Raw genomic sequence first — 23,664 nt, 5'->3', positions numbered from 1 at the left:
TCTGACACAGATTCCACCATGAATGAACCTTGAAGACACTGTGCTAAGTAAGAGAAGCCAGACACAAAAGGCCAAGTATTGTTGGATCCCACTTACGTGAGAGACCTAGAGTCATCAAACTCGTGGAGATAGAATGTGTTTGCAGGGACTGTGGGGAAAGGACATTGGGAGCTATTGTTCCATGGGTAGAGTTTCAGTTTGGGAAGAGGAAAAGCTTTTGGAGTTGAATAGACATGACGTTTGTACAACGATGTAAATATACTCAATGCCACTGAACTGTGCATGTAACGTGATTAACATGACACGTTTCATGTTATACGTATTTTACCAACAGTAAAAAAATAAATGCAAAACTTTTTTACATCATTTCAAACCCTCTAATGATCCCCACCTCACTCTTGACTTGAGATCAAAGTCCCTATCCTGTCCTACAAGGCCTCCCTCTCAATCTCTTCTCTGCTCACTTCCTCTCCAGACACACTGCCCTTGTCAGGGCCTTTGCACTTGCTGTTCCGCTACCTGATACATTGTCCCACATATCTGCAGGCTGACTTCCTTCCATCCTTTGGTTCCTTGCTCATGAGTCCCCGCCTCCAATCACACTGCCTTAAATTCAGTCTCCTCCAGCGCATCCTGTTTGGCCTAGGTTGATTGTTTGTCCTTAGCAGTTATTACCTTCTAGAAGATTCTTTGTCTTCCTTATTTGCATATTATCTGTCTTTGCTTACCAGTGTTTCTGTAGAGCTTAGAATATATAAGCAATGCTCAATAATATCTGTTGAATGAATGAAATTTCTCCTGGATCTTCCCGCATGGGTCCATTTGGGCTTTATCTTATTCTTTTTTTTTTTTTTTAACTGCAGCAGAGTACTGAGCAGTTTGAAAATGACGGACTATGTATTATTGTTTCTTTCACACACACACACACACACACACACACACATGCTGAGGACTTTCTCGGTCTTAGAAGTGTCAGAGCATTTTAAAGTCTGCAAGACCCGACTTGACTTTTCTCAAGGTTCCCGGATGCAACTGAAACCCTCTGACACCAAGCTGCCACGTTTTTCCGAAAGTCTCCTCTTTCCCAGGTCAAGGTCCTGGGAGCCAGGCCAGTGGGAAAAGAAAGATGGACAGGTAAGTGCTCCGAGTGGCCAGGCGGGCACTGCGCGCCAGCCAGGCTGTGCCCTGTGTCATCTGGGGCTTGTGGTTGAATTTCTGGGAACAAAGGGAAAACGGCCAGGCTTGGCAGGGGCTGGAGGCCTTTGTGGCTGACCGGCCAGGGCGATGGGAGAGGAGCGGAGGTGGCCTGGGTGCGCCGGGAGCAGCGGCCCCACACTCAAACGCCCACGAGGCAGAAACGAGAGGCCCGGGCAGGGTATGAGCTCAGTACGCCCGGGCCAAGTAGGGGCCCTGGGGACCTGAGCGTCCATTCAGCTGCCTCTGTCTGCAGGCCACCCAGGCCAAACAGGAATAGGAGCCCCACATGTCCCAGGTCTCATAGAACCAGGAACTCAGCTCTTGTCTGCTCTTTCCTGATTTTTAGACACTGGTTCAAAATTTTTAAAAATACCAGGTGATCTGACAAAAATGTTTGAAACCTGGATCTCTCCCACCCCCCACACTTGCCACCCAAGGGCTTTCAGTTTGCAACCCTGTGGCGTAGCAAAACCACATCTCACAATGTGGACTTTGGTCCCGTTCTTTGGACATTAGCTTTGTTTGGACAAATTCCTTGATATCTCCAAGTGTCTGTCTCTTTATCTGTAAAATGGGGGTTGGGGGGAGTAGAACCTACTTCATAGTATTATTTGGGAGGATAAATGAGGTTTAGTAAGATGGACATGGTGGCACACACCTGTAATCCCAATAGCTCAGGAGGCTGAGGCAGGAGGATCAAAAGTTCAAGGCCAGCCTCAGCAACTTAGCGAGGCCCTAAGCAACTTAGGGAGACCCTGTCTTAAAATAAAAAGTAAAAAGGCTGAGGATGTGGCTCAGTGGTTAAACATTCCTGGGTTCAATCTCTGGTACCAAAAAAAAAGAGGTTTAGCAAATAGTATTGCAATGTAGTACTAACACTAATGGGGTGGACAGAGGACCTAGGAAATATTGGTGATTTAAAAAAAAAAAAAGGGGGGGGGAGATTCACCGCTGTCATGTGGTGGTCAAAGACAGAGGAAGCACTGAAGGTTACCGGAACCTGGAGCAATGAGACAGAAGAACCAGGGACTTACCTCTAATCAGTGCTATCAGATAAGATTTGTCAAACAAGCCTGAGACCCAGGGCATGGGGCCTCCACACCTGCAGGTGGCGCTGCATCGCCAAGAGGCTCCCAACACTCAGGAAATGGCAGCTCCCGAGGTAGAGTTTCCATTCTGTTCTGTGCTGGTTTGAGCCTAACGGCAAGACTTTCCATTTGTGTTTGTCGTAGTTTATCTTCTTAATTTGGGGCCGGACATTCCAGTCTGTCAGGTTCCTGTAAATAGATGTATTAGCTGTCCCTCCCGACTTCCTTCTGCAGTTTGGCTGAAATTTTGCACCAGAATCAGCTAGGTGTCTATTGGTTGCAAGCAACAGAAACCCCACAACAGCTTAAGCAAAAGGAAATTTACAGCCCATGCACTGAATGCCCAAGGGCTAGCGCTAACCTCAGGTGGGGCACTAGTGGGTCAAATGACAACACCAGGACCCAGTTTGCCTTTCTGGGCAGGATCCATTCTTACACAGCCTGTTCCCAGCTATCACTTCACATCTGAACAACTCCCAGGCCAACAAGAGTTCCTGAGAACTGAAAGAAAAAGTCTTTGTAGAGAGTTTCACTGACCACGGTTGACCTTGACTTGGGTCATGTTCCCTCCCCTAAACAAACCACTTTCCTAAGAAGAATACTACATGCTGGTTGCTAGTTCTGGGCTATATCAACCCTAAAACAGGGTGATGAATGGAATCAACACCCCAAGATCCAAATATACATTAGAAGTGCCAGGCACCGTGGCGTACACCGTAATCCCAGAGGCTGGGGGCGGGGTGATGGCTGAGGCAGGAGGATCAGCAAGTAAATAAAATGCAAAATAGGGCTGGGAATGTGGCTCAGTGGTCAGTGCCCCTGAGTTCAATCCCCAGTACCAAAAAAAAAAAAAAAAAAAGAAAGAAATATATATACATAAACACAAACACACACACACACACACACACACACACACACACACACACATTAGAAGCAAAAAAGGGGGGCGGTGAGCCCAGAGGTAAATCAGATGCCAATACCTGAAGTTGAATGAATGTATGCTTCATGCCCCCCAGATTCATATTCATCTCATCTTCTATGCAAAATGTTGTTTAAGTTGCAACTGTAAAAGTCAATATGGCTTCGACATTTAACACCACATTGATCAGCAGGGCCCACCTGGCTCATCCTGGATTCCCTTTCATATCTCTATCAATGTCCTAGAATTGCACTAACTAGTTAAAGAAAGCACAAGGGTTGTTCTTCTACTAGAGTATTAAAATATTCTCTAGAACACTTTTTTTTTTTGCACTTAAAAATTCCTACCCCCAGAACCAGCCATGAATCCATCCAGATATGAATTCATCTGGTTTCACCATAATCCAGTCCACATATCTTCCTCTAGAAAAAAAAAAAAAAAGTGTGTTTTAAAAGAAAATTTGGCCAAATGATTCAGAATTCAAACACCTGGCTCAAGTCCATGTGGAGACTCTGATGCCTTCAGATTAGGGTCTCTGTCAAAAAGGGTGAAAAGCAGGTTTGCTCTTTGGTAAGCCAAGCGGTCTACCAGAACACAACACTCTCTGTGTTCACAGTTGCTTAAAATCAACACCATCAAAATTTTCAGTCTGACGTCAGCCAGTCGGGAGTTCCCAGACACCCCCAATTCTAACCACCCCCCACTTTGGAAATCATGCTGCACAAGAAGGATGTGACAGCAACACAGTCCCACAGGGAACTCATTCTGACACTGTCCATCAACAGAACCAACCAAGAAAAATCCCCACAAATACATATTGAAGTGAACCATATGAAATGGCCATTATAGTAGACAAATCATAGTCAAATATCGACAATTTCATAGGTTCACATCTGCATAGGTTAAAGTAGCATCGGTTTTCAGAGTTGCCCACAGATTCCTGGGAGGTCCCAAAGATCCTTTCAAGAGAAACATGAGGTCCAAGTTATTTTCATTATAATACTAAAATACTATTGACCTTTTTCACGAAAAGAATATTTGCACTGAAAGTGTAAAAGCAATGGTGGATGTGCTAGTCTGTTTTCTATGACTATGACACAATACTGGGTAACTTATTAAGAAAAGAGGTTGATTTTAGCTCCCAGTTCTTGGACAAGGCAGAGAGGCTGCACTGGCCTTCTTGCTAGCAGATTCAGAAAGCAATATAGGCCACAACACCAGAGTCAGATTAAGAGGGCACCCTCTAAATCCCTCACAATAGGGATTAAACTTCGATCTGAGTTTCAGACAAACCATATTCAGACCACAGCAGTGGGCCAACCTACATGAAGCTGGAATTCCTTCGTTGACTTTAAAGCAACATGTGGCTGAGACGACAATCCAGGGGGGAATTAAAGAGATTTGCAAAAAATACTAAACAGTGCCCTTCTTTATGCTATTGTGGTATTTTTGTTTCTGGAAGATCATTTGTTTTTTAGCCGTATTTTACTTATCTCAACATGTCATGGGTTTACTATTGTCATAGTGTGATGATCTAGAAATATCTTGGAAGTGTCAGCAGAAGTCTCTTATATGAGAACTATCAACAGATACTACCTACAGAAGCAAAAACTCTCTGGCCTTTTCAAAGGACAAAGGGATTCCTAAGACCAAAAATTTAGAGGTCTCCTGGGTTAGAACCATCTGTGGAGATACACACAAGAAATGAAGTGTCGAGGCTTCCGGAAAGAAGGGTCTGGAAGGACGGCGCTTGGAACCTTGATCTGATAGGAAGAGAAAACAGGATGAAAGGAAAGAAGCGAAGAATAGAAGAAACAGGGTGTCTTGGCCCATTTTCTGTTTCTAAAACCGCAATCCCACAGCCCAGGTAAACTCTAAAGAAAAGAAGCTTTGTTTGGGGCTGGGGAATATAGCTCAGTTGGTAGAGTGCTTGCCTTGCAAGCACAAGGCCCTGGGTTCAAATCCCCAGTACTGCAAAAAAATAAATAAATAAAGATTTTTTAAAAAGCTTGGTTTGGCTCCCAGGTCCAACCTAAGGTCGGGGGTGCATTTGGAGGTGGCCTTCAGGAGGACAGAGTAGTGCTGGGCATTATGTGGGGAAAGACAGGGCTCGGGGAAACTCTAACTGGCTTTCCCAGCAGACCAACTGGAGACCACCGGCTGATCCACTAGCGGCATTCTCTTGCTCATCTGTGTGAGGTCCCACCTCTTCCCACCTATTCAGCTGGGTTTCAGAAAGGACAAACCACATTCAACCCCAGCACAGAGGCCTTTGGTGTTGCCTGAGGTTGGGCCACAGGTGGAGTGGGCTCCCCGGCAGGGGACAGAGGGCAAACCTCCAGGTGGACTGCTGACTTGCCACCGCAGAGGTCCAGCCCAGAGGACACGACCTTCAATCTGGGAGTGACCTTGGCAGAGTGGCTGAAGGGAGGGAAGAAAGTCACTGGGAGAGTCGAGGTGAGCAAATCCGAGGTCCCAGTGGGGTGCAGGAACATTCTTGGGGAGATCAACTGCACAGACCTCTGCAATCCCAGGGTGCCCCGAGAACCTCTGCACCTGCCGGGATGTGGCTGCGAGGGTTGTACTGGAGTGTTTTCCCCAGGAGCGAGCGGGACAGGTACGTGCTGGGGCAGGACTGTGTTCGCGATTGTGGCGGGGGGTGTGTGGTGGAGTGTCTGCGGGCTACGCCGAGAGGGAGGTCCTGTGCGGACGAGCTGGGGACACGAGGGCGTCGCTGGAGTGGGGACTACTGCGCGCGTGGACTGGGCGCGTGGGGACGATCCAGGGGGCCAGAACGGGAGCTTGTGGAGCGGAGAGGGAGCCAGGGGAGCCAGGATCCCGCAGGTGGCCGGGCTGGCGGCTACAGCCAGGCTCCGCCCGCGGACGCTCCCCGGGCTTCCCCGCCCCCTGCGTCCGCCTCCGTCCGGCCGCGCTCTCTCGGTGTCCCAGCGCCACCGCCACCGCCACCGCCACTCGGCCGCGCCGCCGCCGCCGCTGCCGCCGCAGTTGCTGCCACCAGCGGGCATCGAGTCGCCGCGCGAACCAGGTATGACATTGACCCAGGGCGCGCACCTGGCCTGCGCCCGCAGTCCCGCGTCCCTGCGTGCGGCGCCTTCCAGTGCCCGAGCTCTGAGCTCTGTCCCGGCCTCAGTTTCCCACCGGAGGGCGCCTGCGTGCCCGGCGGCCACCGCGGGGACCTGTCCCGGGCTGAACCGGCCGGCGGCGGAGGGGAGGACCGAGGGTGAGGTCGCCCCCCGTGGGCGCGGAAGGGCCCGGGCGAGGGTCGCCGGGGCGTGTCTGGGACGCAGGGAGGGTTGCAGAGTCCCTTAGCGAATGGGCGGGGTGAGCTGTCGTGGGAGATGACAAGAGCGAAACCCGAGAGCGCGGAGGACCTGCCAGGCGTGGCGAGGCAGGGCGCGCGCAGCATCCCTGCGAGAGTCCCGGTGATTCCGAGCGGGACACGGAGGGTCGGAGCCGGGCGAGGCGCGCGGTCCCCGGGATAGTTGCTGAGCGCGGATTTGAACCCGGACACTGTGGCACCTTGTCAGCGCGCCTCTGGGGGACTTGGATTCCCTTTGGGGAGGTGCTGGGTCTGGACCCGGTGCAGGCGCTACTCGGGAGGACTCAGGGCTGGTTTTATTCTGGACGATGTCATGTCGCTTAGGTGCGCCGCATGGAGCCCAGAGCCCGTGCGCAGAAAGGAAGCCACCGGCCTAGGGAGCAGGCGGCAGGGCTTTTCCCGTCCACCGGAGACGCAGCCGCTCTCTGCCTCCTCCAGAGGGTGGGGCAGGACAGCCCAGGCTGGTGTCTGTCCCTGGCAGTGACTTCCAGAGTGTCCCTGGAGGACCTGTCTGAGCAACCCTGTGGCCCTGTCCACGGCCAGGGGCCCAACCTATCCGCGCAAGCACTGAACTGTGCCGTGAGGTGCCCGGGATTCCTTCTTCCTCTAAAGCCTCCCAGCCCGTGGCCTCCCGGCTCGCGATAGGAACCCATCTTCATAAAGCTGGGCGTTCCTCTGGGCGCGTCCCAGCACATCTGCGGGCATCTGTGTACGCCGGCGAATGCGTGAAACACTTCAGACCGCGGCCGGCGGCGCAGGAGAAACAAAGGAACCCTCCTGTCGCTCTGCGCTCCCCGCACCCCGTTATTTATTGGAGAGCTGTGGCGCTGCCGCATATGAACTCGCTCACCGAGCCAGACTGCTGCCTGGGTAGGCCGCTGGTGGACGTTCGGGTTCCCACATCTGGGACTGGTTTTTATTTTCGACTCTTCTATAAATTGCCATCTCTGGGTTCAGTTCAATTTCCTGCTCCTTGTCCTGAACTAACTTCACAGATCTGAATTTGGGAGATGGCCTCCCTTCTTTTCCATTGCACACACACAGGCCCCTGTACGCATGCACACGCACACACCCATGCGTACACACACGCGCGCGCACACACACACATGCGCACACCTCTATCCTGTCCGCCTGTGGCCAAGGACAGACTCCACAGCCCCTCCAGCCGTCGCTGGCTGAAGTCTCTGTAACCAGTCAGGCCTCCAGCCCTGCCTGTCCAAGCTCAGTGGACAAGAACCCATTCAGAGCCCATCCTGGGTGCTCTAGCTGCCCCCAGTGCCATCCCTGCCCTCTGAGAGAAGACAGAAGGAGTTCAGAACCCTGGGCAGACAGAGCAGAGGACGCAGGGTCTATTTCTGGACCACAAACTTTTCCAGGTCTGGACAGTAGCATGAGGAGAGGGTGCTTCCCCTGAATGTGTGGCAGCACCACGGAAAGTTTGGTAAAATGCTCGGGACAGTCAACTGGGGAGGCGCGTGACTCAGACAGATGGCCGCCCTGCCATCCAGGCTTCCGGCTAGGAGGAGCTGCTCAGGCAGTTCCTGTTTCCCCTTGGGCCTCAGTTTACACAGCTGTCAAATGGGCTTGGTGATAATGGCGACCTCCCCGGGCTGTTGAGTGGGCCCGTGGGGATGGTGCAAATGAAACGCTTCCATCCAGCAGGAAGTCTTGTCCTGGACGGCGGAGACTCCCAGAGGGCCTTGCGGTGGGGGCCGTGCTCAGAGCGCCCGCTGGGTATCTTGTTCGCCCCCAGGAGCAGCAGTTCTGAGCACTGGGCGGGAGCCAGGAAGGAGGCGTGGGCTTGTTCACAGCCAAGCCCTGCGCCCAGCGGAGTCTAAACATGCCCTGGCCCTGACAAGGGCCTGCTGTGTGCCTGGCCCAAGCTAGGCTGCCGGGCGCCCACCTCTGAAATACAGAAGGCAGCCACAAGAAAGCCCTGGGCGGCCTCGGCCAGATCAGTCCCAGGATTTTCACGGATGGGCAGTGTTCCATCAAAGTCCGGATTTCCAAATCCTCTTCAGGAATCAGAAAAGTGGGACTCAGAGCCTGGCGCTCAGCAGCCCCCTTAGGTGGGGCCGGCACCTCTCAGAGAGGGCACTGTGGTCCCCACCTGGGCCACCCCTCATCCATACAGAGCCACATAACAGCAGGGACCCCAGAACCCGTCTCTGTCTTCCCAGGGGTGCCACAGATTCCTTGTGTGGCCTCAGGGGATTTACTTAGTGTTTTTGTGATTTTATTTCCTCAAGTGTCAAGCAGGGATGATAAACAGTGTTTGCGTCGAATGGTTAGTTTAGGTCTCAAATTTGTTAATGCATATAAACTCATAGAACAGTGCTAAGTATTGCTGATGCCAAGGCCGCTAAGGGTGGTATGAATTGCCTGATCCCTAGAAGGGTACATTTTTTCTCCCAATGATGATCCATATAAAATGTTGTGACCTTTGAATAAGATGCAACAGTCCTACACACTTCTGTCCAAGCTCAGGAAGGGACAATATTTCAAGAAAAGATACAAAGAGGATGGGATTTCTAAGGTGGGGTTTTGAAGGATGAATAGGAGTTCTTCTGGGGGTAGAAGAGTGAGAGAGGCATTCCGGGCAGAGGAAACGGCCTTTATAAAATCCTGGAGGCGTGACCAAGTGAAGGATGTTTAGGAAGTGACCAGTACTCCAAGGGTCACTTCTTAATAAGGTGAGGAGGAGAGGCAGGAAGATGAGCTGAGAGTCTTGTCACGATAGGGTTTGAGGCAGGGAAAGGGATGAACATTTCTCGAACACCTACTGCGTGCAGGTGCTATTATAATCACCACCCCTGAGGTCCTCATACTGCCTGGGAATCAGGTTTCATGCTTCCAGTTTACCAAGGAGTTACACAGGGGCTCGGGGAGGTAAGCCACTTGCCTGCAGTCTTGCAGTGGATCAGTGGTAGAGCTGGGCTCAGACCCCAGGCCTGGACACCCTCTCTGAGCCTCAGCCTTCTTACTGTAAAGTGGACGTAGTGCTATAAGCCCTACTGCGTGGGTTGCTGGGCAGATTCCGTGACAGCGTGATACGCAGCCCGCAGCACCCGGCACTCAGCGATGGCTGTTGCCCCAGGCCTCCATCTACCTCTTCCACGACCCCGTCTCCGATGGGGGAGCGCAGGGGGCGAATGACCAATGGATCTCAAAGTGTGGTCCCCGGACCAGCAGCTTGAGCATCACCCGGAGCTTGGTAGCAATGCAGGTTCTCAGACTCATCCCAGACTCCTGCCTCCAGACCCCGGGAGCCAGGCCCAGGGATCTGACTTTTAGGAAGTCCTGCAGGTAATTCCAGCAGGCACTCAAGTTTGAGAACCACTGGCCTAGAGGAAAACTTCAGATGGGGTCCCCTGCAGCCCCCGCACCCGCCACACGGTAGAAGAGAGGAAGATGGTGAGCGCGCCGTGGTCAGGAACGACCCGAACTGGAGGGTAGAGATAAGACAGACCCCCGGCCCCGAGGGAGCCGCCTCTTCACACACAGGAAATGCGCCCAGGGCCAGTGAGGTCCTCCGGTCACCATCCTCTGGGGCTTGCTCTCCTTTTCCGCCTTAGATCTTCCAGTCTGCCCGCCTTGAGGGTCCGGGACAAGCCTTGGCTTTTGGAGGAGCTGTTTCCTAGTGAGGAAGGGCCGCCGGGCAGCTGAGGACCTGACCCCACCCCACCCATGAACCGCCCATTCTTAGAGGCCCCTTTCTGCTGGGGGCCTCGCGGTCACTCTCTTTGCCCTTGGCCCCCGTGATAATGGGTGTCCAGGGGCAAGTCCTGGGCGGAGGGGAGTGATCCCAAGGATGTGCAAGACTAGGAGGGGGACCCACGGCAGGTGGGCAGGTTGGAGACAGTCCCCTCCTGCGGGACCCAAGCAAGAAGCAGACCCAGCTGCACATCCCCTGCAGAGCGCTGACGGAGGAAGGGAGCCAGTCCCCTGCGCAGAAGAGCAGTCCTGCCCTCCAGATAAAGACCCGTCCTAGGTCAGTCTGCAGGAGCGCTAACATGCTCTGCGTGACAAAAGCCAACCAACCCACCAACCAGCGCAACCCCAGCCCGCCAAGCAGTGACAAGGCATCACAGTGTGGCGAGGAGTTAACTTTGTTGATACAGGGATCTTGCAAATCAAAGATCAGCCACCCCCTCCAAAGACAGAGAGGAAAGCACCCAGGATACGATTTAGCTGATCACAGGACGAGAAGTACAAATTAAATTCCCACAGATGAAGATTCTCAACTGCGCTCCAAAAGAGGAAACCTGACACCAAACCACAGATCAGTTTCCGGCCTGTCAGATTCCAGGGTAACACCCAGGCTTGGCGAGGAGGTGGGGAACCAGGGCTGTGTAAGGCTGCCCAGCGCACAGGCCGGCTCAAGCTCTCCCGGAGGCTGGGCACGCCCATCCGTGCCTCCAAGATGAATCTGACATGTCACCTCTAGAGACCTACCAAGATCCCTGCATTGGGCACAGCAGGTTAGAACAGGGCTCTCCAGTTTAAAAGCCGACAATTGGAGCTGAGTGCCATGGTGCACACCTGTGATCCCAGTGACTCGGGAGGCTGAGGCAGGAGGATCAAAAGTTCGGAGGCCAGCCTCGGCAATTTTGAGAGGCTCTCAGCAACTTAGTGAGACCCTGTCTCAAAAGAAAAAGGGCTGTGGATGTGGCTCAGTGGTTAAGCACCCCTGGGTTCAATCCCTGGGACCAAATAATAATCATGAGATCAAATGATTGGAAGTGATCTAAACATCCAGCAGAGAGGAAGTGATCTGAGGACAGCCACCCACAGGATATGATGTCACCCTTAGAAAGAAAGTCATAGTTCTTTATAAGTGGATGCAAAACTATCTCCTAGGTGTATGGTTAAAAGAAAAACGCAAGGTCTAGAATGGCATCCGACTGTGTGTGGACACACGTGTGTCTGCACAAGGGATGGCGTGTGTGTGTGTGTGTGTGTGTGTTTATATACACACTGAAACCTGGAGGATACCACGGAAGCTAAAGGTAGGGGGTCACCTTTGCCACCGAGAAGCTGGGGCCTTAGGTGGGAAGGTGACTCATTTTTGCTGTGCGTAATCCGGTCCCCTAGGTTTCTTTGTGCGTGTGCGTGCCCCACGCATGCGTTATGTTACAGTTACACATTTTAGCCACACATGCCTTCTCCTTATTTAAAACTAGCCGGAAGTCCGGCACAGCGGTGCTCTCCCCGAATCACAGGGGCGCAGGAGGCAGCTGAGGCAGGAGGATGTCACATTCGAGGCCAGACTGGGCCACTTAGGGAGGCCCTGTCTCAAAAAAAAAAGTAAAGAAAAGGCAGGGGATGTAGCTCCGTGGTCCAGCGCCCTGGACTCAATCTCCAGAATTGCAATCAATCCATCAATCAATCCATCAATCAGTCCGTCGATCAATACAGCATAACGAGAGAAGATGACCACCCAACGTTTATGTTAGGTTTTCAAGCAAAAAAAATAGTTTTGCTTTGATCACAGAAGGGCAGCTTCTGCGTGGTTCCACCGTGAGACCCCAGAAGAGGCGGATGCGGTGGGGAGGGGGAGGGGCAAGTTCTGGAAATGGACGGTTCTGGAAATGGACGGTGCGCCGGCAACGCTGCCAGCGCTGTTCCTGTTCTTCTCCGTATTCAAGGGGCTGGTTTCTCACTGATTATTTCACAACCATAAGAAAAAACGTAGGACTGATTCAAAGTCAAGGTCGGAGCCTGACATCAGATTCCTTGGTCCCCCCTCTTGGTGGCTGTGCGCACTTGATCAAGTGACTCTACGCTTCCCTTCTCCCGCCGGCAAAACAGGGCTGCCCTCGTGGGAAACCTGCAAGGATAAACTCCTTGCTCCACACCAGTGCTCTCTCTGCATGCCTGGGACTACCGTGGGGGGTCAGGACTGGCACAGTTGGGAGGCTAGGATCAGAAACCAGACCAGACACCCAGTCCAGCCGGTTCTGGTGAGGCTGCTGCCTAGGAAGTTTATAAAGTGTTAAACCTTTGTTTTTATATCACTGTGTTTACAAATTTAAATGTGTATATTTATGTTGAGTCAGACACAATCCGATGGGAAGACCTAAAAGATGCAGTAATCCTTAACTTGGGCCTGCTGTCCTACCGAGATTTGAATTCCAGCTTTGCCATTTATTTGCTGTGTGACTCAGGCAAGTTACTTAACCTCTCTGTGCCGCGGTGTTCTCATCTGTAAACCAGAAATGATAATAATTCTCATCTCATGAGGGATGTTAGGAAGGTTAAATGTGGCAAATCCTGAAAACAGCACCCCAGGGCAGAGTACATAAATATGTGTTAAATAAATAATCTTGAACATAAGCCTGAAAAATCTTAGTATTTTGCTTTGTTTTGTTTTTAAAAGGGGAATTTCTTTTTCACACCAGGAAAAGGGTAGCCTAGCCCAAACACAGTCAGGGCACTGAGCTGACCCTGGAGCAGTTCTCGGTGGAGTTTGCTGGTGGACGGCTCAGGGAGGTCAGAGGAAGGGAGAAACAGGCTCCAGGACCCCGAGGTTCTGGGAGGTCCCTGGACTCCAGGTCCAAAGGGCCCCTCAACAATAACAGCAGACCCGCTGCCTCCTGTTCCCGGGAAAGTCTTGAGGGCCGGGGGCTGGGGCTGGGGGCCTCCTTGGCAAACGTGGGCTTTTCCAGGCAAATCTCCAGGACAGACCCGGGCGGCTCGGGGAGCTCACCCCCAGCCAGGTCTGGAAGGAGGACGGAGCACCCGCCCCGGGGAGCCCCGGAGGATCTGGCTCCATCCAGCACCTTCGGCAGAGGCCAAGCGCAGCCTCCTCTTCCCTGCGAGCCGATCCCGGGTCCCTCTCTGTGCGCGGACTCTGTTGATTCCCTGCTGTCGCTTAAGGGTTTGAATCCACCGCTGGCTCCCGCGGCCCACGCCAGGAGGGTCGTCTGTGTCCTGGGGGGCGAAGGCGCTGGAGCCTTTGGCGGGTGGGAGAACCCGAGGAACCCAAGGGTTGAGGCCGCGGACCTGAAGGACCTTTGGAGGACGGTTTGGAGGCTGGGGGAACGTGAAGGGTGTAGACTGGGGTGCGTGTAGTAGGTGCTCATTAATACGGGCGGGAGGAAGAGGAGGTGGTGGGAGAAGAGAGGGAGGAAGGGCGGGAAGAGGGAAGAGGAGAAGGAGAGACGGGAGCGAGGGGAGACCAGAACCCTGCGCCCCGGGAGGCGGCCCTGAGCCCCTGAGGCCAGAGCCCGGCCTCCAGCCGCACCTGCTCGCCCCCCTGGTCCGCAGGCCGACCCTGGGGAGAGGGAAGACTTTGTACTTGGTGGTTCTACCCCCGGGAGGCAGGGCCTCCGCCGGCCCCAGGAAAGGGCCCTGGGTGGTCTGCCGCTTGTCCCCTGAAGCAGGAAGGCCAAGGCTGAGGAGCCAAACTCTGCTCAGCTCGGCCCCCTGGCTTGTCCCGCAGAGTGAGGAGTCAGGGAGGGATCACAGCAGAGGCCGGGCACGTCCGGGGAGGCCGCGGCCGCACCCTGGTCACCGCTCATGTCCAGGGAGGTCGGGGGGGCAGACGCTGGAGGCCCAGAGGGGAGGCCGGGCTCGGGCCCCCCGGGCGGCCTGGCGGGAGGAGGGGAGACCTCGCCCTGCGAGGCCAGGCCCCCCGTTTGCCGTCCGGAATTCACCCGGCCGGTGTCCAGGGCGCGACCCGAGGGCCGACCCTCTGCTGCGCGGGTTTCAGCAGAACGGCCAGCTTTCCCGCCCCGACGCCCAAGGGACGCTCGCCGGACGCGGGATGGACGCCGGCTAGAGGCCGAGTGTGGACCAGACCTGGAAAGCCCAGCTGGGAGCGAGCCTCGCCTCCCTGCCAGGCACCATGGGGTCCCCAGAAGACCCCTCGGGAAAGCAGGTCGTGCATCTGAGGAGGCGTGGCCACCGCCTCTGGGGACAGCGGTTCGGTCCTCAGAGCGGGAAGGACGCACAGGTCCTGTTGCTCTTGCAACACGCGACGTGGCTCATCCTAAGGCGCTGAAGAGCCGGAGGCGTCTCCCCAGCAGTGATTATAACGAGGACCTGGGGCCTCGCACATGCCAAGCGCTGGCGCTCCCGCTGAGTGACACTCCCGGCCCCTCGGTGGTGGTGTTTAAGAACATGCTCCGTGCCAGGCGCTCCGGCTGTTTCCTGAATTCTTCATCCACCCTCGGGGTAGGTGTAGTGATGATCCCCATTTTACACACAGGGAAACTGCCATGTCTTCACTGTGTTCCCCACCACGGTCCAGGGAAAAAGGTAGTGTGATTATCTGCATTTTGCAGACAATGAATGAGGCTCAGAGAGTTTAAGCAACTTGCCCAAGGTCACACAGCACTAGCCCTGGTGAGGCTGAGATTCAAAGTTGGGTGGCTGGAATGCAGAGCCCACTCTGTTCCACCCCCCACCCCACCCCACCCCTCTCCTCCGCTTCCTGGTGTCATCTGAGAATCGAGGGTGGAGGAGGGAGGAAATTCCTTCTCTGGGACAAGCCTTGGGTTCACCTGTGGCCAAGTGTAAGGTTTCAGCTTGTCAATCTGCTGGGAGTGACGGGGCTCGTGGTGCAGGTGAAGAGCCCAGGCTCCCCCAGCCAAGAGGGCCTGTGTGCAGGCGGCTGCCGTCCTCTGTCCCTCTCCCCGGGGTATCAGAGTCTCAGCCTCCACGCTTCCCTGGAGGCTCGACCTCCTCCAGTCCAATGGTGGAGAGGCCGGGTCCTGTGAAGCCCGGGGAGTCCGGCCTGACCAGCCTGACCCTGGCTGGAGTCGGGAATGCGTGGCCGGCCCGGGACTCGGAGGAGCAGACCTGGGAGCCTGGCAGGAAATGGGAGGCGTCCTTCCTCCTGCCTCCGACGGAGGCCTTTCACTAGGACTTGAGGAGGGAGGTGTCAGAAGCCCCCTGCAGGGGACCCGCTCTGCTGCAGTGCCCCAGAACCCTAGGACGGGCGAGGGAGCAACGGCCGGTCTGGGCTGCCCTGCGTCACCTGCACGCCATCAGCCGGGCGTGCTCTTGTCCCCTCCGCCATCCCCAGCATCCCCCGCACCCCATGGTCATTGCCGGTGGCCACAGTATGATCACTCAGAGGGCTTCTCAGACCCCAGCCCAACCCGTAGAGGGGGACACAGCCAGAGGACACCATGCCAGAAGGACCCTGGAGAATCTGGGCTCTCACGTATGAGACCCCAGATTTGCTGCCCCGCTTTGCCACCTTCCAGCTGTGTGACTTCAGGTCATTGGCCCAACCTCTCTGAACCTCAGAGACCTAGTCTAGAGAAGGGACTGATGGCCGTTCCTGCCTGCTCGGGTGGTGGGAAGGGAAATGAGCTAAGGGAGGTAAAGGCTGGCACCAGGCCTGGCTCGAATCGTAAAAGCAAAACAAACACAGGAAAACAGGCTGGCGAGGGAGCGGCGTCCAGGACAGAGCTGGGGCGTCTGGCGGGAGTTCCCAGCAGCCTGGGCCCCAGGAGCAGGTGCTGCCCAGCCTGAGAACAGCCCCGGCGCGGAGCGGGCGCTTCCTCCTGGATCAGGACCCAGAGTTCAGAGCTGGCCCTGCAGCCGGGAGCTGCATAGTGGGTTCCCCAGGAAGCACCAACCACCTCCCACTCCTGACCCAACGGGTCCCCCAAAGCTGTCAGCACAGACCCCCACCGTGCTTGGTGGCATTTCCCAGGGGAAACTTCCTTTTTGATGACTTGTTTCTGAACAGCAATAAAGGTGGTCACCCAAGGTTGATCCTATGCCAAGCAGTCCTGGGTGACTTACCTCAAGGGTTGCCATGAACAACCGAGCGGGTTGTGCGCTCACAACTCCAGGAGCATCCGTCCCACGGACTACATTATGAATGACGCCCTTGGAGTTGTGCAGTGCACAACTTACACAGCCATACAGGGCAGCTCTGCTAGACTCTTTCTTCCTGGAGAGAGTGCAGAACAACCCTGGGTGCCCCAGCTCTAGCTGCAGCTCAAAGTAGAGGAAAGATGAAAGGCATCTAAATGTCAATTGAGAACCGAAGAGTCCAGGATTGCTGCCCAAGCTAAGCAAGCAGATTGGTTGCTGTCCTTCAGAAGGTTATTTTGGACATTGTGGTGACTGATGGTGGCGGTGGATTATTGATTGTCCTCAATTCAAATTATGCAAGAATGGAGGAAGGATGGGTTGTATAGAGGAGAAAGAGGGGTGGGGGAAGGAAAAATAACAGAATGAGACAAACATCATTGCCCTAAGTACGTGTATGATTACACAAATGGTGCGACTCCACTTCATGCACAGCCAGAGAAACAAGTTGTACCCCATTTGTTTACAATAAATCAAAATAAATAAATCATTTTTAAAAAAGACAAATTATGGGTAGGCAATACAGCAAAGTAATCATGAACACAGGCTCTGGAGTCCGGCAGACTTGGGTTCAGTTCTGCCCTGCCACCGTCACTGTGTGACCTGGGGCTAATCGCTTGACCTCTCTGTGCCTCATTTTTATCTGAAAAGACATGGGTAATACTGGTACACACAGAGGTCTACTCGCCCTCCCTGTCTGCCGTAATGAATGGTCCCTCGTTCTAAGGTTCAGTGGAATCACCAGCCAGGAAGGCGGGACTCAGAGTCACCTGCTACAAGGCAGCTCCCTGCAGCCCTGTCAGGGTGATGCAGGATTTGGGGCCCAACCTGAAGCCTTCGGAGCAGATTCAGGTCAAGTCAACACTCAACGGGGCCTCGTCAACATAACCTTTTCTTAATCAAGTGCCACTCGGGTTTCCGAGACGGTGTTGGGGCCACTGTGCAGGGAAATACCAGGAAGGAAGAGAGGGCCTGCCATCCGTTCCTGGAGCCCAGGGGTCTGCAAACCGCAGCTCGGGGACCAAGGTCGGCCCACCTCTGTCTGTGTGGCCCATGAGCCCAGAATTTACCTGGTTGAGATGGTGACACTCAGAGGCCAGCGTTGATGGACAGAGGTGTTGGTCACCCACGTGCTACCTGTGGCGTGAAGCCTGAAACCTGCCCGTCTGGCCCTTTACTGAAGAAGTGTGTGCCCCCTGCTCTGGGCCAGGGGGTCCCCATGTCTGAATCACCCGGGAACTCTGTGAGAGCTTGATGCTCTGGTCGCACCCCAGACCCAGGAAACCAGAACGTCTGGGGCTCGGGGAGCCAGGCATCGTATTTTTTAAAAAGCTGCCGCCGACTCCTTCAGGCAGCCGAGCTGGGGAGCCTTCCACCAGCCCTTCTCGAGCCTCTACTCTGTGCCTCTAGCCAAGCCAGGGAGGCCCCCTTCCCATAATCAGAAACCTGGCCCTGAGTCTAAGGAGGCAGGTGGGAGGGTCGCCAGCTGGTGCCCCGCAGGCCTCCTTTTGTGAGATCCACACAGGAATTTGTGGGGAGGTCTCAGGGGACACTGGGGATTGAACCCAGAGCCCGGAGCCCACCAGGCAAGCGCTGGACCACTGAGATACGCCCCAGCCTAGTGCTGGGGATCGAACCCCGGGCCTCGGGCTTGCCAGGCCAGCACTCTGCCCACTGAGCTGCGTCCCCAGCCCCAGTAACAAGTTTTAAATCGACAAATTTCACGTTGGCGCCTGGGTTTCAGATTGTCTGCGAACGCTGCAACCCCCTGACCCCCGGCTCAGGTTCCCAGACAGGCACCATCTTTTGGATCCCCCTTGGCTCATGTTGAATGATGTCGCCAGGTCCCCAGAAGCACCTGTGCTGGAGAGTCCCCCAGGAATGGGCAGGAACTCTACCTGCCTCCAGCGTTAACGCGCACAGGCGTCACCGGAGTCTTGGCTGGGACGCGGGCTCTGGCTGGGGCGGAGCTCAGGGCCGGATCCCTTGCCCACAGCGCTGGAGGACGGTTCCGTCCCCAGCACCACAGCAGATGGTCACAGAGGCAGATTCGGATTCGGTCGGTCAAGCGGCGCCTGGATTTCCTGTCTGACAATTGGGCTTGCCCACCCCGGGGCCAGGCTCCAGGAGGAAGGCGGTCTTGAACTTGAGCATGACCCAGGAGTCCTGGAAGCAGGAAGCACCCAGGTGGCCTGTTAAAGGCCAGAGTCCCTGATTCGGGTGGGCTGGGGTGGGACCCAGGCCGTGCGCCCCCCAGCGGCTCCCAGGGGCTGAGACGTGGGGATCTGTGACGGGCACCTGGGGTGGGGCGCCCCGAGGCCCCCAGAAGCAGGAGTTTATTCCTTGGGAGGACAGAGACCCAGACTCCTGGCTCTCGCTGAGAGAGCCAGGGCTCCGTCGCTTCTGCCGTCAAAGTCCCTTGGACCAGACCCGAGCGGTTTCCTCAAGGTCAAACCCACAATTGAAAGACATAATTGGTCTGTGGGCGGCAAACTGCTTCCCCATTCCAAGGGGTTCGGCAAAGGCCCTTCGCGGGAGGTCTTGGAAAGACCTGGCTGTCAGACTCCACGGGGTCCCGGATGGGGGCCTGGGTGGGCGCAGACCCTCGGTCTCGGCCCCACGGCCCAGGGTGGGAGGGGAGAGGGCACACCCCGCAGATCACAGTGGCTGCCACAGCTGCAGGGACGGGCTGGGCCCGGCGCCACCCGCCACAGCTGCCTTGAACAAGAATGGCCGCCCTGGCCAGTACCGGTTCCCCGGAGGCCTGACCGTGAGAGGCCTGGCAGGTGGCTCTGGGTGGCTGAGCCCCGGGAGATCAGAGATCCTGATTGTGGAACTCTCTTCCTGGACCCTCGAGAGCAGGAACCGGCTGCCCCCGGGGCTCCCTGTCGCCCTGGGAGCCAGGAACCCCTCTGGATGGGGAGGGAGTGGGGCCGGGGGACCCGCCGTCCAGTCCAGGGGGGCCTTCGAGTCCCGCGTGGCGGGAGGGCCCCTGGGGAAGGCAGCGTGCACACCCTGGTCTCCACCAGGCAACCTTGGGCAGCCCTGGGCTGTGGAGGCAGCGACTCCTGGCAGGACTGACTCGAGGATTAAAGGAGCTGATGTTCGTGCAGTACCGTGACAGCTCCTGGCACATGCTAGGTGCTCAAGAAACCGCGGCTGCTATTGCTGCATATTAACAGACATGACTTACGGTTTAGCTGTGTAAACTCCCCTGACAGCCCTGCGGTCTTCCAGACACGTATGTGCTCAGGTGCCAGAAGCACTTACTTGGCACCAACTGTATTCATGCCGAAGATGCACCTACTTGGCGCCAACTGTATTCATCCTGCCATTCCATCTGTATTTAAGTGACTCCTGCGCTAACTATCATGCTAGACTAGTGTTGTCCAACATAAATAAAACGCAAGCCACAAATCTGAACCACATAAGCGATGGAAAACATTTTAAAAGCCACAGAAGGTAAAAGGAACAGGTGACATTCATATTAATACGATATTTTATTGAACCTGCATGGACGAAATAGGATCACTTCAACAGGTCACCCCTATTTAAAATTATCAATGAGTTTTTTGTGCTTAGTGTGTTTTTAAATTTTTAATCATGGTAAAAAAATGTACATATATATAATCTGCAAATGTTTTTAAGTGTTCAGCTAAGTCCCTCCACAGTGTTAAGCAACCCATCACCAGAACTCTCTCATCCTGTAAAATGTATAATGAGATGTATTTTATGTCTTTGAAATCGGGATTTTTGGGGCGTTGGGGAGGTACCAAGGATTGAATCCAGGGGCACTTAACCACTAAGCCACACCCCCAGTCTGCTTTTGGAGTTTGGTTTGGTTTTTAATTTGAGGCAGGGTCTCAGTAAGTTGCTTAGGGTCTTACGAAGCTGCTGAGGCTGGCCTCAAATTTCCATCCTCCTGCCTCAGCCTCCCAAGCATTGAGGATTGCACTCACAGCAGATCTTGGTCCCACTAAGGGCACGTCCAGTGCCCAAGGGCCACCAGGTGTGATTAGTGTCTACTCTGGTGCACAGCGAAGCTCTGCTGCTGGTGGAGCTGGGGACGGGCTGGACCTGTCGGACTCCGGAAGCCAACCTCTAGAGGAGGGAAACAGGAAGTAAGGAAGCAAATCCACTGAGTGGGCTCAGGTAGCGTCAGGTTTTGTGGAGAAAATAAACAGGTCTGCAGACTAGCCAGCGAGTGTCTGGGTGACCAGTGTCAGGGACGCCTCTCTGAAAGGCGGCCTTTGAGCTGAGGCTCCGCAGAGAAGCCAGTCCTGAGACGGTGTTGGGTAATGGGCTCGACCCTAACTGTGCGCGAAACTCTGGAGAAGTTTAGAAACGGACAGAAATGCCAGACCCTGCCTCGAAGGGCAAAGTCAGTGAGTGAGTGAGACCCTGGTGTGTGTAGTTTTAAGAACTCACAGAGTGATCCCCGTTCTCTCCCGAGGACTGCGGGGCTGCTGAGCTGCAGAGGGTAGCGGTCTGAGGAATGTGCTGTTCCACCCAGAGAGACCAGCCAGTGCAAAGGCCCTGGGGTGGAATGATCTTGGCGTACTGGAGGAACAGAAGCGAGGAAGGAAGAGGGGGTGGGACGTGGGTCTGGAGGGTGGGCCGGGCCCCTGAGACCATGCCATGGAGTCTGAGTTTTATTCTAAGTGAGATAGGAAGCCGCCACTGACCTCGTTACAGGAACACTGCCGTTGTTTTGCCAGAAGTTCTAGGCACTCATTCCGTGTCTCTGCACAGGTGAATATTAGTGCATTCACACACACACACACACACACACACACACACACGCTTAAGGTGCCACATATTGTCTATATATATATATATTAGTTCTAGATGGTGGTGCTGCGGATGGAACCCAGGGCCACCCATGTGCTAGGGGGGCTCTGCCACTGAGCCACAACCCCAGGCCCACATATTGTCTCTCAATTGTTAATGAGGAAGGACTTTGACAGCAGGTGTTTAAAGGTGGCCCTGTGCTTCCAGAGAAGGTTCTGGAATCCTTTGGGGAGAGAAAAAAAAAAAAGAAAGAATAGCTCCCCCCGCCCCCCCACCAAGTCAAAACAATCCTGCTCAGGGCCTGGTCTCCCCGTGCCGGACTCAGAAGGAAGGCCCAGCCCAGCCTGGTGACCGCTGTTCCCTGCCGGGAAGTGAAGGGAATGATAGGAGGCCGAGGATGGAGGCCGGTGGGGAGAGGTCAGGGAGCCAGCCAAGGGTTTGGCCCCGATTCCATGGACATTGAGAGTTTCTGGGAGGAATGTGACGTGGTGACAGCTGAGCCTCAGGAAAGCGAGTCCGAAATCCAGGTCTCTGGTGCCGCTGGGAAACGTCCCCGCCAGCGCCCTCTTTCCAAGGCAGGTATGTGCCCCTGGCAGCCACCTGACACCCCTCAGGGTGTCCTTCCCCCCAATAATGACAAACGCCATGCCCAGCTCTCTCCACACGCTGCTCTGTTACATCCTGGCTGGGCAGAGAGCAGCCAGGGAGGGAGGGACAGATGAGACGGCTGAGGCCCAGAGAGGTGAGGTAACTTTCCCGAGATCACCCAGCGGTGGGGAGATGGGATGAAGACTCCAGCCCAGCCGTCTGACTCCGAAGCTCGCCTTCTTAGTGATAATAGCATCCTTCATGTTTCCCAGCAGGAAAAGAGGCGGGCTGCGGAGGTGGGCTTCGCGACCAAGGCAGCCTCCACCCAGGGCAGGGGGCTTTGTCTCTCTGACTGCTCCGGGACACCACATCTTTACAGGTTTTTTTTGTTCTTTTTAGATACACAGGACAGTGGCGTGTATTTTGGCATATCATGCATAAGGGAGGATAAGCTCCCATTCTCGTGCTTGAACATGATGTGGAGTTTCACTGGTCACACGTTCATATATAAACACAGGAAAGTCACTTCCGATTCATTCCACTGCCTTTCCTGTTCCCATTCCCCCTCCCTTCCCTTCATTCCCCTTTGTCTAAACCAAAGCATTTCTATTCTTCCCTCCCCCATCCCTTATTGCATGTAAGCATCCACTTACATGTTATCATGTTATCAGAGAGAATGTTATCAGAGAGAACATTCGGCCTTTGGTTTTTTGGGATTGGTCTTTTTCACTTAGCATGATAGTCTCCAGTTCCATCTGTTTACCAGGAAATGCCATAATTTCATTCTTCTTTATGACTGAGTAATATTCCACTGTGCATATATACCATAGTTTCTTTATCCATTCATCTATTGAAGGGCATCTAGGTTGGTTCCACAATCTGGCTATTGTGAATTGAGCGGCTATGAACATTGATGTGGCTGTATCTCTGTAATATGCTGATTTTAAGTCCCTTGGGTATAGACCAAGGAGTGGGATAGCTGGGTCAAATGGCGCGTCCATTCCAAGTTTTCTGAGGACTCTCCACACTGCGTTCCAGAGTGGCTGCACCATCTGCAGTCCCGCCAGCAGAGATGAGGTGCCTTTTCCCCACGCCCTCGCCAACATGAATTATTGCTTGCATTCTTGAAAATCGCCGTTCTGACTAGAGTGAGATGAGATCTCAGGACACCACGTTTTATTCCCAATGAAATAGCCACTGTCCTCCTCTACCTCTCCCCGACAAAACGCGCACACACACGCACACACACACACACATGCGCACACATGCACACGCACATGCACACATGCACGCACGCACGCACACACATGCACGCACACACACATGCGCACACATGCACACGCACATGCACAAATGCACACACGCACACATGCACGCATGCACACGCACGCACACACATGCACACACGCGCACACACGCACATGCACACACGCGCACACACACACATATGCACACACACACGTGCACACACACATGCACACACGCACACACACACTCGCACACACATCCTGCAAAGCTGGGCCGATGCGATTCTTTCCGAGTTGCCTCCAGCGCGGGCAGGGAGGGACACGCGGAGCCCGTGAAACCCGCCACCTGATTCTCATGGTGCCCACGCACACACCCACCTGGACAGTGGCCCCTTGCACGGCTGGGCTGGGGCAGGGCCGCGGGCTCCGGGCTCGCCCGGCACCCACAAGTCATCCGTGCAGGAGGGCGGCTCCCACCCGGGGGCCTGGTAGGCGAGGTGCTTCCTGTGTAAATTGTGATTGATCAGAATAAACCTGGTGTCGCCAGAGCTCAGGCAATAAAGAGAGCAAACACGGCCGCGGGACTGTCAGCCAGGGGCCGGAGACAGGGGCCGGCCCTCCAGGAAATTCAAGGGCCCGGCGCCACCTACTCTGAATCCT

At 54.8% G+C, this 23,664-nt stretch overlaps 1 protein-coding gene across 2 annotated transcripts in view; it reads left to right on the top strand.

Moving 5' to 3' along the window:
* The first annotated feature begins 5,710 nt into the window (after positions 1-5,710).
* The window catches only part of Scnn1b (sodium channel epithelial 1 subunit beta), a 58,790-nt gene continuing 40,836 nt past the window's right edge, over positions 5,711-23,664 (top strand). The window contains exon 1 of one of the 2 annotated variants that reach the window (XM_047534175.1): positions 5,711-5,821. In XM_047534175.1, the coding sequence (XP_047390131.1) occupies positions 5,769-5,821 (53 nt within the window). In that variant the 5' untranslated portion in view covers positions 5,711-5,768. Of the gene's footprint in view, positions 5,822-5,944; positions 6,251-23,664 lie in introns of those variants that run through there. The other variant, XM_047534176.1, reaches the window with a different exon arrangement.

This window comes from Sciurus carolinensis, chromosome 18 (genome assembly GCF_902686445.1).
Source record: "Sciurus carolinensis chromosome 18, mSciCar1.2, whole genome shotgun sequence".
NCBI lineage: Eukaryota > Metazoa > Chordata > Mammalia > Rodentia > Sciuridae > Sciurus > Sciurus carolinensis.
This window is presented reverse-complemented; position numbering and strand designations above follow the sequence as displayed.